This window comes from Delphinus delphis, chromosome 6, assembly GCF_949987515.2.
Source record: "Delphinus delphis chromosome 6, mDelDel1.2, whole genome shotgun sequence".
Classification (NCBI taxonomy): Eukaryota; Metazoa; Chordata; class Mammalia; order Artiodactyla; family Delphinidae; genus Delphinus; species Delphinus delphis.
The window spans coordinates 94,496,283-94,509,709 of record NC_082688.1 but is presented as its reverse complement, the minus strand read 5'-3'; the positions used below and the strand labels follow the sequence as shown (position 1 = coordinate 94,509,709).

General features: G+C 40.0%; 1 protein-coding gene across 2 annotated transcripts in view; it reads right to left on the bottom strand.

Moving 5' to 3' along the window:
* The window catches only part of SYK (spleen associated tyrosine kinase), a 96,824-nt gene that overhangs the window by 19,813 nt on the left and 63,584 nt on the right, over positions 1-13,427 (bottom strand). For both annotated transcript variants that reach the window (XM_060015095.1, XM_060015096.1), the window contains 2 exons: positions 4,655-4,736; positions 3,056-3,233 (listed from right to left, as the gene is read on the bottom strand). In XM_060015095.1, the coding sequence (XP_059871078.1) occupies positions 3,056-3,233; positions 4,655-4,736 (260 nt within the window). The remainder of the gene's footprint in view (positions 1-3,055; positions 3,234-4,654; positions 4,737-13,427) is intronic.

Genomic DNA, 13,427 nt, shown 5'->3' with positions numbered 1-13,427 from the left:
TCAATTGGTTAAAAATAATGGGAGAGCGCTGAAGAATGCCGCAACCAAGCAGAAAGCCAACACACTGTAGAATATTTAAATAACTTTCCAACAAACTTTACAAACTATGACATACATGAATTCCAGTAACATCTTGAGATGTATCATCTCAGATTATGTGTAATGTATGTAAATACAACATGCCTTTAATATATGTTACAATGAATTTCTAGCTGGAGAATTAAAAAACATATACTATTAAAGCTCATAATTTATAAAACTTTTAAAAACTGAGCTCTGCTAATTTTAAGCACATTTCAACAAGTTTGAAAAAAACTAATTACTTTCCATTTTCTAATAAAAACACCACCTGGGTCATGTTTCAACTCTTGAAAATATTCTGATATAGTGGGGCTTAAATAAATGAATGCAACTTAACTACGTATGATTTGAGAAACTGCATCTCTCCATGATACAGTTCCCACAAATACAAGAAATATACCTCTTTTGTTGAACTCTGAAATGGGAGAATAAAAACAGAACTATCCCATAAAATAGGTAAAATAACAGAGTAACAGACTAAGTCTGACATACATTCAGAAAAGAACATACAGCTTCAGTGCAGAACTCAGAAGAGTATTTACACATTGGACACATGCTATAGCTCCTACACAGATAGAGATACACAGCATCACCAGCACCCTAGAAGACCCCTGCATCCTCTTCCTGAGACCAAGGAAATATTATCCTATGCTATCTCTAGACAGTTTATTGTTTTACCTTTCACATTTCAGTCTGCCATCCACCTGGAACTGGTTTCATGTATGGTGTGAGGTAGGGATCAAAATTAACAAGGAAAAACCTCTTGATTCTTCCCAATGTTTAAGGAAGAGAGAACACCCACAAACTCTTCCAGAAACAAAAAGAGGAAGGGAACTTCTCAACTCATTTTATGAGGATGACATTAACCTCATTAAAAAAAAAAGAAGTTACAAGAAAATAATTTACTGATATCCCTCATGAACGTAGATGTAAAAATTCAAAGGGAAATATTAATAAATTAAATTCAGTGATTTATGAAAAAGATATGATGAATATATAATTCATGAACAAGATGGGTTTATTCCAGGAATGCAAGGTGGGTTGAACATCTGAAAGTCAATCAGTATAATTCACCACAATGAACACAATAAAGGAGAAAAAGCCTGTGGTCCTAGCAGCAGAGGAGAAGAAGTACACAAAAAAATGTAATACACATTTAGGATTAAAAACAAATCCCTCAGAAAAGTAGAATAGAAGGAAACTTTCATAATCTGATAAACAGCAGCTATAAACCTAATGGTGAAATGTGGAAAGTTTTCCCCCTGAAATCAGGAAGGAGGAATGAGGCTACTGCCACTTTTATTCAACACTGAACCACAGTTCCTAGTTAGTACAATAAGGCAAGGAAGAAATATAAAAATATAAGGATTGGATGGGATGAAATAAAACTGTTGTTATTTATAGATATATTTCTGGGTCAAAGAATACATAGATAAACTACTGGAAATAAGAAGTGAGAAATAATAGGGGACTTTAAGCAAAGTTGCTGGGTATCAGGCCAACAGACTAAACCAGTCATATTCCTGCATTCAAGCAATGCCAAGGAATAACAAGTAAGAATTTTTAAATTATACCACATATATTAACATCAAAAATACTAACTACCTATGAATGAATCCAACAAAGAAGTTGTACAAGACCTCTACACAAAAAAACTAAACAACTCTGCTCAGAGAAATAAAAGACCCAAGTAAATGGAAGGATGGGTCACTGTTATTGATTGGAAGACTCAAGATTGTAAAGACATCATTTTGCCCCAAATTCACCTATATGGCCTCTCCTCTCCCCAAATCTCTAGCTGAAATTATGTATCTATAGTTATATCTATGTTAATTTATATATTTAATTAAGCAAGGAATTTGAGTATCACAAACTAGTTGAGAACATCTATACCTTAATACAGGATAATTTATATTCATTTTACAAAATAACTGTGATATATATATGTATACACATATATTTAAAAATAAGCACAGCAGTCACATATATATATATACATATACACATACATACATATATATATATATATATATATATATATATATATATATATATATATATATACATGTATCCACACACACATATGGTGGAAGGGGCAGGATTAAAAGCGTAAGTTCCTGTGCATACTTTTGTCTATATTTTTGACCCTTGAATCATTTACATGATTCAAGGGTCAAGAAAAAAAATTTACACTAATTCCTTAAATTTAAAATAGCATCAAACAACCAAACCCAATTATATTCCTATCAAACAGATTTTCAGAGAAGATTTGTTTCAAAGGACTTTAGAAACCAGTATTTTTCAAAGTACTTAGGAACCAGTACTTTTACTGAACATTCCCTGTTGGATTCCTTCTAAAGACCAAATGAAGTACAAAGAGATTTTTAGTAATTTAGCAATTCTAACTGTTATGTAATATATACTATTATTTGAAATTACAGGATAAAGCAAATAATTATGCTAAGGATATTTGTAATCAAGAATTTTCTGGTTAAGGGAAATGAGACACAATATTTAAAAATCAAAGAAAATAAGTGAGAACACTGGGTTATCACTGAATGATTGCATTTTAATTAATTAGTACATATGTGCACGTGTGTACATATAAAGATCAAAAAAAATATAGACACGTTTGTTAACAGTAGTGGTGTTTGAGTGGTAAAGTAGGATGTTTTTATTTTCTTATATTTTGCTTGTTTCTATTTTCTAATTCTCTGGAAGGGACACATAATACATCTAAACTAATATGTATATAATTATTACATACACAGTTAATATATATAATGGATGCTTTCACTTCAATTGTACCAGAACAGAACAAAAACTACACTGTTGATAACAAAGGATTTAGCTATGCTAGGTTAAATTTTGCATTTGAGATTAAATAAACACAATACATGTATATGTGGTAGTTTCTAGAATGTAAGCTCACATGAGAATGAGTGTGTTGTGACAGGGCACAGCTTTGACTTACTTTTTCATCTGGTAGTAGCCCTTCTTCACCGTCCCAAAGTTCCCAGAGCCCAGTTCCTTGTCTTCCAGGGTCAGCAGCTTCCGGTCCAGGTAGACCTCTTTGGGCCTGATCTCCTCGGGGTCTGCATAGGGGCTTTCATAGACCTCGGTGTCCATGGGCAAGGCTTCTCTCTGGGCTTCTGCAACGCAGTCAAGAAATGCACAACCCTGGGGCTGGATCCCCCATGAAACTGCCATCGTCCCCCCCACCCCTACCTCCTGGGCTCACAGCTTGCCTTTTAAGACCTTGGTTACCTTGGGCAGTTATGGTGTCTGTGAGCGCTCAAAGCACTCAAGGCAGCTGGTAGCGGGGTAGGAAAAAGCCCTTCATCCCTGTTGTACTTGACCCCTGTTCTTGCACTAATGAACATCGAGAAAGGGTCTTCCTGCCAGAGGCAAAGACAGATGGGGCCCTCCTAATGGGCCGTGGTGGCTTTAAACTATGTCTGAAAATTGTGACCCTCCTTCATTGAGAGGTGGAATCTATGTCACCTCACATCAGTGGCTTTTGTAATCATGTCAACCAACAGAGTGTATCAGAAGTGATGTCTGTGATATACTCAGGCAAGGTTCTAAAAGGCCATGCACCTTCTGCCTGGGCTGCTGGAAATCTACTTCTTGAAGATTCAGATGCTATGCAATTGTCTAACTGCCCCGACTCCTTCTATGCTGTGAGAATGTTCCAGTCAGCCCAGGCGGAGAGACCAGACTGAGAGCCTCCGAGGCTCTGTGGAGACAGGGAGATGCTGGCCAGCCGCCAGAGCCCCGGCCCCAGTCTCACCACAGCCTCCACCCCCTGCTGGCCCAGCTCCACCCCCAATCTCCCTGCAAGAGGCCCTGAGCCACCATGGACCAGCTCAGCCTTGTCCAGATTCATGATCTGCATGAGATAATTAAATGATTGCTGTTGATTTAAGCTACTAAGTTTGGGGGTGCTTTTCTTTTTGTAGCATTAAACAGACCAAGTTCACCAATTTAAAAAAACCTGGGGCCACCTAGAAAACCTAAGAAGGTCACCTAGAGGTCCCATTTCTGATCAGTCTAGTAGAGGCCTATTGAGTTTGAGGGGGTGCCTCTCTGAATCCTATCCTCTCCTGGCCTCACAGAATCACTACAATTCCCTGAACATGTGTTGAATTCCAACAACTCAGACATTCCTTCAGTTTTTACCAGTCACCCATTTCTTTCTGCACCTCCTGCTGAAACGTATTCCTGAACACAGACATTTTTCCAAGAACAGGATCTTAGAAATGGAAACTTTGAGTAGTATCAGTTATTGTTGCAAGAGGTGAGAAATCCTGAAGCAGCAGGACTGAAGGATATTTTCAACGTGGCCAATTTATTGTGATGGAGGCCGTACAGACCATTTCATCCAACAGACAGCACTGCTCACAGACACGTGGCATCTGTCCCCCGCCACCAGATGACAGGACCACTTGCTGCTAACCAGTGCTATGTTACAGCTGCTGACAGTGGGGTGAGCCCACCCTGCAATCGGCAAGGGACTGTGGGAGACAGCTCTGTGCTGTGAACACCCAGGGACAAAAGGTGCATCTCTCACCTCTTTCGTTGGCCCAGGGCCCTCGGTCTGGCTCATAAGGGTTGAACGTCACCGAACTTTCTGGCCTTTGGGATGAGGAGCCCTGAGGCACACAAATGATAACAGCTCACTTTTCTTCAGGGATAACACTGTTGAGTTGATCTGCGTAATTATTTTTATTTCCAAATAATCACATTTTAACTTAAGCAGGGAAGACAAAGGAAGGAACTAGGAAAAGAGACGGGAAAATAACAACGACATGGCTTATCTCATTCTTTGGGCAACTGATGGGATGCTGTGAGGGTTAAATAAAGCTCTTGCTCCCACAAAGAAAGGGGCAGGCAGGGGTCCCATTGTGAGAGAATTAATCGTAACTGTTTGGGTGGTATTCCTTCCTACTTACATGCCCTTTCAAATCCTACTTCCACTTACTAAAAGATGCTGAAGATTCTCATTATCCCTTTGGATTTGTTTTCCTCCATTACTTCTTTCCCTTTAATATTATATTGTAGGGAAGTTATTTAGAAAGAAACACTAGGTATCCACCAGCTGCTCCCACCCACTCCCCAACTCCAAATACCTATGCCTTCCTAGTATCCTCTTATATCTTTATCATCCATGGAGATGTAGCAACTTTTGGGTAGATGCCAGAGGGTAGTGCTGGTCAGTAAACTAGAGGTCCCAAGAGGAAGCGGCTGCCAGCAGCCCAGGGTCCACTGCCCCTGCTGTCGATCTTCATCATTGTCATAATCATCATCATCATGGACCCTGTGAGATGGGGAAGCCTCTTTTTGCTAGCCAGAAGGAAAGTAATTCTTCCTTGTACTCAGAGCAGGTAACTGAAGCATATGGAGACAAAGCCTTGCTGGCCATTATTAATGGCAACCTTCCGTATTATTTATTCAATTTGCATCAGTCTGCAGCATGAAATAATGGGGGAAAAAATCCACTGTTATATTCTTATATCCTTTCCCTTCCAAAAGTCTCTATCTCAAAGTCTGTCTGATCCACCTTCACCCCAACTTAAAACAAGGGTATTGCTACTAAATTTGGTTCATGGGAAAACCACGATTCAAACTATTTTTTTGGCATGAGTGAGTGGAAATTTTATATATCTATTTACCTTAGCAGTGCCCAAACACTGGCCACAAAGGAATGAGATACTGCCAGATTTTGGAGAAATTTAAAGAAACAGAGACAGTAAGCTTAATTTTACACAGTCACTTATCTCCTGGTACACACTGAATCTTCTGCTGCCTTCCTGATACCCCAAGCCCGGGAACCAAAAGTACAGTAACAAAGTCACAGTGCATCACTGCCGCCACTTGTCCACTTGTCTCCAAACCTTCTTGCTACCTACTGAGCTCTACAGAGCCACTGCTCACTGGGCAAAGGCCCTTCTGACAGCCTACGGGACATTCGCTCTTATGTGTCAATGGCGTGTCACTGGATCCATTTTCTGACGACTATCTCAGCATTCTTATCAAACTGTTTAATAGAAGTAGCTATGATATATCAAAAATGAAAACAGAATATAAGTTACAGGGGGCATAGTCATTTATACACTGAATTAGAGCTTTTCTACTAAATTTGGTTCACTCAACCCACCACTGATGCTAAACAAAAATGGGTTCAACAAACACATGATGAATGAATGAATGAATGAATGGAGATACCCTTCAAACTGGGAGATGTGAAGTGTAAACTTAATGTGATTTAAAAGTGAATTCTCTCTCAAGTTCTTATATTAACAAAGAATAGGTGTGGATAATTCCAAATGACAATATACCATTTTTAAAAATTTACATATAATTCCGAGATTATCGGACGTGCTGTGAGCTCACTTCTCATTTATAAAATAATTATCCTGTCTCAACAGAACTGTCCTAGGAGAAACTAGGTAATTCCCAAGGCTTGCCATCCTCCTGCTCTGCTCAATTCTCTCTAGCAATCAAACTCTAAGATGGAAATAGTTTGCAAATTTTAAAAAAAGGTCTCTTTTAGGTTCATATTGACTATCATTTCAATTTCTCTGATTTTCCCTCGAGGTAGGGAGGTTCTGAATCCAAAGAGACAAAACTTCAAGACACCAGGACCAACCATCATGGACAAAGACAGGGCACCAGCACCCCTTCTCTTGACTGGAAGACCTCCCACCCTTTGTTCACTTAGAGATGTATCCTGGGTCTGCAGCCTCTCCATCCCTGATGGAATGTTCTCCAGAGCAGGACTTCATAAAGGCTGTTACAATTAAGTCAAAATGCAATTACCTGCCATATGAATCCTGTGGGAGAGAATTTAAAAACAGAGGTAGGGGTGTAAAAAGTACTGAAAAGGATACTAGGGCACGAGGAGTAAGAATCAGTAGGGACGGACACAGTTTGCCTAAAGCCCTGGACACAGTAATGTATACTCTGATTAGCTGTGTAGTGCTCACCCCTCATCTGTCTTGGCTATGGATAAGGAAATGGGTTGGGGGTCTTCTTTGAAAGGTTGGGTCCCATCTTTTAAGCTGAGGTGGTTCAGGACTTCATTTCAATGCTGCCCACATGGACCACCACTTGACTAGGAGCCTTTGCAGAGCCTTGAGTTTCCCTCAATAACCACATCAGCTCCCTGTGCGGACCCCTCGGCCCTCCCTGCCCTGACGGGGACAGAGGATGGAACTACACTCGAGAGACTGTTCTTTGGAAGAAATGGGAGGTTTTCTGCTGTGTCTGTTAAAAGGGTAGTATTGACTTTATGTGAAGATGAAGATACAAAATACAAGTTTCATCTTTCCCAGAGTACTCGGTGAATATGCCATTAGTAAAACAATGACAAAAGCCCTCTGGAATCAAATGCTCAGTTGAAAAGGAGAATTTGAGGACTTTGTAAAGAATGAGCTCTAAGGCAAAATGATAAATTATCGAAGAATTTAAAGAATTTAAAGAAATTTTAATTTAATGAAAAACATATTGCTGGTCCAGTTTGCTGGTCCAGTCTATCATTTGTCATTATTCTTTCTTCCTTGTATTTGATAACTTATTCTGTCCTAATCAATAGCATCCCCTTTTCTACACAGAGAACAAGGTATAAATGAAATGTTGACTGTTGCTTTTTTCCCCATTTTTGCTGGTATTCAAAACAGAAGTCAAAGCTGAAGGACACCACTAGATGGCACTAGCTACCTTAGCTTTGCACCTTCCAAAGAGCAATTTGCGATTTTTCTTTAAGTTTTGCAAATTCAGGTAAAAACAGATCACTCCACAACAATAAAAAGAATATTTGTTTAGGTTATAAATTATGATCTGTGATCTCTGACTGGCCAGGCTTAACTGCAAGTAGGATATATATTTGACAAATATTCTTTCCGTGCCTGTTTCTAAGAAGTGCACATTCAGAAGTGAACAAAGGAGAGAAAAAAAATATTGCTGTTATGGAGCTGGTAGGCTAATTCAGAGTTTCCTGATTGGGGAGTATTGCTAGATGTTCTGATGGCCATTTATAGACTTTACTTTTTAGACTTCTTAAAAGACATTTTCAAATCAGGCAACAGCAGTAATAAAGATGACAACATATTTGTCACAACTGAAGTGACAAAAAGAACCAGTAGGCTTCAGAAATATTGGCTGCCCAAACCAGACATGGTTCTGGTCTCTGGTGGAATGACCATGGTCCCAATGGGGACTAAGGTTCCACAGGTGAAGGCAGACTCTTCTTGGCCAGGGTATGAGATAATCTTAGGTTTGCTTCAGATCCATGAAAATAAACACTTCACCTTCATAATTAATCTTCCCTCACCTTAGAAGCAAAGATCTAAAATCTGGCCCTTTATAATCATGTGGAAATATTTTCTCAGGGGTCTGGTCCACTGCTCCCACATTACCAAGTAAATGGGTATGACTTAAGGATTCTTCTTTCTCTCCCAGCTGAACACTAGTGAATCATGTATGAAAATGTCTTAGGGCTTCCCTGGTGGCGCAGTGGTTGAGAGTCTGTCTGCCGATGCAGGGCACGTGGGTTCGTGCCCCGGTCCGGGAGGATCCCACATGCCGCGGAGCGGCTGGGCCCGTGAGCCACGGCCGTTGAGCCTGCGCGTCCATAGCCCGTGCTCCGCAATGGGAGAGGCCACAGCAGTGAGAGGCCCACATACCGCAAAAAAATAAATAAATAAAATGTCTTAAAATATTCCAACCAGCAATGTATGTGTTGGAATAAAACATGTAAAATGGGTTTTAACTTGAAATTCTGGAACACTTTTCCACAACTAAGATAAATGTGAATGCTATGTCTCATCTTAGAGACTCTGCCTTTGAACTGTGAAACAGAAGCACAGTCTTTAAGGCTGCTGTTGTTCCAACTCTGCCAATCATCCTTAATAGAAGGATAGGTTTATGCACTTAAAGTAGCAAAGAAAAATATTCCAAGGCTAATAACAGGAGACATTTTATTCCTGTAAGGACTACAAGTCCTTAGAGTAAGTGATGGCAGGGGGTAAGGAGAGGGTGAATTATACTTTGATTTTTCAATTAAATCCATTTATATTTTTAAGTGTTAAAACGTACTAATCTCTAAAGAGAAGAAAAATACACCTGCTCTAAAGATTTTATTATGGAATTTCAAATTATCTGATTAATAATATTCTGCAGATCAAAAAACACTTGTCATTAACTACCTACATGCTAGAGTTAATTCAAGTTCGAACATGTCCATTTTGTGCCTGAATTATTAAAAACAACTATTTATATTGATCAAATTAACAAATTCAAGAAAATTATTTACACCTTAGCTTAACAAATGGGATATTTGACATAATTCCCACAAGTCTTTTCTCATGACTGGTTAAATAATGGAAAATTCCCCTTCTATTTGTGAAAACGTAAATATTAGTTCTCCTAAATTATTTCTGGTGAGCAATTAAAATATTTTTAATCCATTGCTTAAATCACACAATCCTTCCTTTATCAATTAACTATTGATATTTTTGATATTTATGAAAATTCAATGCATACTTCAAAGTTGTTATAAATTTACATAGGGACTTCCCTGGTGGTCCCGGGAAGTGGTAAAGAATCCATCTTACAGTGCAGGGGACACAGGTTCAATCCTGGTCAGAGAACTAAGATCCCACATGCCTTGGGACAACTAAGCCCGTGCACCACAAATACTGAGCTCACACGCCTCAACTAGAGAGCCCGTGTGCCACAAACTACAGAGCCCACGCGCTCTGGAGCTTGTGCACCACAACTAGAGAAGAGAAAACCCCCATGCCACAACTAGAGAGAAGCTCGTGCACCACAACGAGAGCCCACGCACCGCAACGAAAGATCCTGCATGCCTCAACAAAGAGCTCACGTGCCGTAACTAAGACTTGATACAGCCAGAAAATAAAAATAAATAAATAAATAAATAATAGAAAAAAGAAACAGCAACAGCATGCTTTAAAAATAAATAGACAACAGCCCTCTTTTAGCCAGAAAAGTATTTCCACAGTATTAATCAGATTAGTTTCTAATATTTAATTATCCTTTAAAATTGATTAAATAATTTAGGAGGGGCAAATTGTAAAAGGCACAACAGGGTTTACTATGAAAAGCGGGTCTGCTTGACACCCCATTTCCTACTCCCAAGGCAACTAGTGTTATCAGTATTTTCTGTATTCTTCTGGAACATTCTACACTACATCAGCACATATATACGTGCATGACTTTGTTGTCTTCAATTAACATTGTATTTTGGAAACAATTCTAGATCTCAGCTACCCATCACAGTATGAATTTTATTGTAGCTGATTTCATTTATTTCTCATTGCTTGTCTTTTAAATTATTTCCAGATTTTGTCAATGATACAACGTTAGAATAAACATTTTCATATATACATGATTACACATAAGTGCAAGAATATCTGTATGATAAATACCTACAAGTAAAATTGCAGTTAAGAGGTTATATGTACTCTCAATTTTGATGGATGTTGTGAGATTGCCTTTCTTACAGATTGTACCGTTTCACACTTCTCCAATAAATTACAGCTGTGCTTACTCACCACACCCTTGTGTGGTGTCACCAAGCTTGTTTATTTGGATCAGCTTCACAGGCGGACATAAGGGAGCCCCACAGTTTTAACTTGCATTTCTCTTATATGAAATGGAACAGCTTTTCCTATGTTTAAGAGCTATTTATGTTTGCTTTACTATAAACTATTGCCCATTAATCTGTTAGACAGTTAAAACTTTTATTAATTTATAGAAACTCCTTACATATTAAAGATATTAACCTTATATATGGATCATCATTACTAATACTTATTCCAAGTTTATTATGTTTCTTTTGATGATGTTACGGTTCTTATCCACACATATTTTATTTTTAGGCAGTCTTACTGATATTTTCTTCAACTTTCCTTAGACATGTTCTTCTTTAATTTAAAGATCTACTAAAACTTATTTTCTGTATATTTCTTTAGTCACTGTGGGTGACCTGAGCTGGCTTCAGCCTGCTTGGGACAAGGACAGGGGTGGGAGTGGGGCTTGTCTCCTCACAGTGCTGGGTTACTGTTTCCTGGGGTGATGGCATTTTGATGTGTCAACCTGGCTAGCCTGAATGATATTTCTGTGTTAATGAATCAAACTGTGATCTTGGTACTGCTGTGGAGGGATTTTGCAGAGGTAATTAAAATCCTTAATTTGCTGATTTAATTTGAGGAGATTATCCTGGATGGGGCTGGCTTAATCGGTCAAGAGTCCTTAGAAGAGATTGAGGCTTTCCTAAGCGAAAAAGGGCACCAAGGGGAGAGGGGTGACTGACCCTTGGCTGGCTGTGAATGATAGCTTTGGCTCTTCCCTGCGTGGTTCCACCCTGCTCATCCTCCCTTCATGATGATCTGCTCTATGGACATTGAACTTGCCCCTACAGTTGTGTAAGGCAAGCCCTAGTAATAAGTCTGTATATCTGTGTGTGTGTACATGTATATAGATGTGTGTATGTATAAATATGTACATGTGTGTGTTATGTATGTACCTATGTGTGTGAGTGTGCTGTGTGTCTTTCACGCATAAATCTCTGACTGGTCACGCTTCTCTGGGTGAACCCTGAATGATGCCCTTGGAAACCACAGAATTAAGATAAATGTGGATTGCTGTTGTCTACTCTGTCTGCAGTGAAACTGCTCATTTCTGGGACTGCGCATGGGGAAGGGCTATGTGTTGGCACACCAGCTGTGGGCCATCATAAAGAGAACAATGAAGACACAAGCGGTGGGAGCCAGGGGCGTGGCCCACGTCCACGGGGGCTCCTCCATGGCTGCCAGTTAGACCTGGTGCGTGGAGAGGCCAAGGAAGCCAGGCGAGCGAAAGGTTCTGGGCCTGCTGATGGGGCACCATGCACGGGCAACTCAGTGTCCCTCCCTGAGTTGTGCTATGAAGCTTCGTCAATGTAGCATTTGATCAGGACTCCTGAAAAGATGACTCATGATTGAAAAGCACCCTGAACCAGAACACGTTTTGAATCACCTCAGTTGATGGGGTACCATCTGACCTATTTCCCCCAGACAATGGTCCTGTGAGATGCCATCCTGGCAACCAGGTGAGCCCTGTCCAAGGAGAAGGGGCAAATGCCAACAGGGGTCGAGGGCCAGGTGGGCCAGAAGGTGGCCACCGTGGAAACTCTCCATGAGTTTCGCCTTTGATCATGGGGAATGCTGACCTCTTCAAGGTCAACGCCTCAATCACCTACTAGCCCTGATGGTCTGAAACAAACACCAAGTCATGGGGCAAAAGGGACACCAACATAGAGCATGTATTGCCTTGACAACCTGGTCCCCAACTCCTAACATGCCACGCTGGCATGGGTAGCCGTCACTGTCACCCGCCCCCCCCGCAAAAGGGATGCCCCCTCATGGCTGATGTTTCCCACGAGCTGATCCACACTGACTGGGAGCATGATATTGAAACAGACAGTTATTCCATTCAGGTTTATTACATAACTTTTCCCCTCAAACACCACACTAAACTCACTTCTCTGTTCTGTGGTCAAGAAGATTGAGAACATCTAGAATATGACTGCCACTTGGAAAGAAAATCTCCGGGCTTTTATGCTTTTTATTTCCGTTGTTTCTAATAAGTACTTTAGGCAATCTGCTTCATGAACTGACACTCAATTATATGCTGAAATGTTTGGAAAAATACCAACCGATATGAAAATGGAAAGAGTTATTAATAAAATAATCAATTTTAACCCCAATGATAAAACTGAAAAGTAAAAAAAAAAGCAATCCATATACAAGTTATAAATACATTTTTTGAGGGAGGTGATTCATGATAAATAAAAATCTTTAAAAAAGAACTTTTTATGTCCTTCATAATTCAATTATATAGCAAACTATGAAAATGCATTACATGTCAGTTTTTTTTTGTTTGTTTGTTTGTTTGGTTTTTTTTTTTGCGATACGCGGGCCTCTCACCGCTGTGGCCTCCCCCGTTGCGGAGCACAGGCTCCGGACGCGCAGGCCCAGCGGCCATGGCTCACGGGCCCAGCCACTCCGCGCCATGTGGGATCTTCCCAGACCGGGGCATGAACCCACGTCCCCTGCATCGGCAGGCAGACTCTCAACCACTGCGCCACCAGGGAAGCCCCTATATGTCAGCTTTACTGTCTCATAAAGAAAAACAGCGTTTCTAATTCTTAAATCCCACCTTGTCTTTATACATGTTATAGTTAAAGTTCTGTGTTGGAACTCTACAGCCACAATGAAGTTGCTGTGGCACTTGATATTTATAAAACCAATGGCCTTGTGTAGTCCCTGGGCAGGATC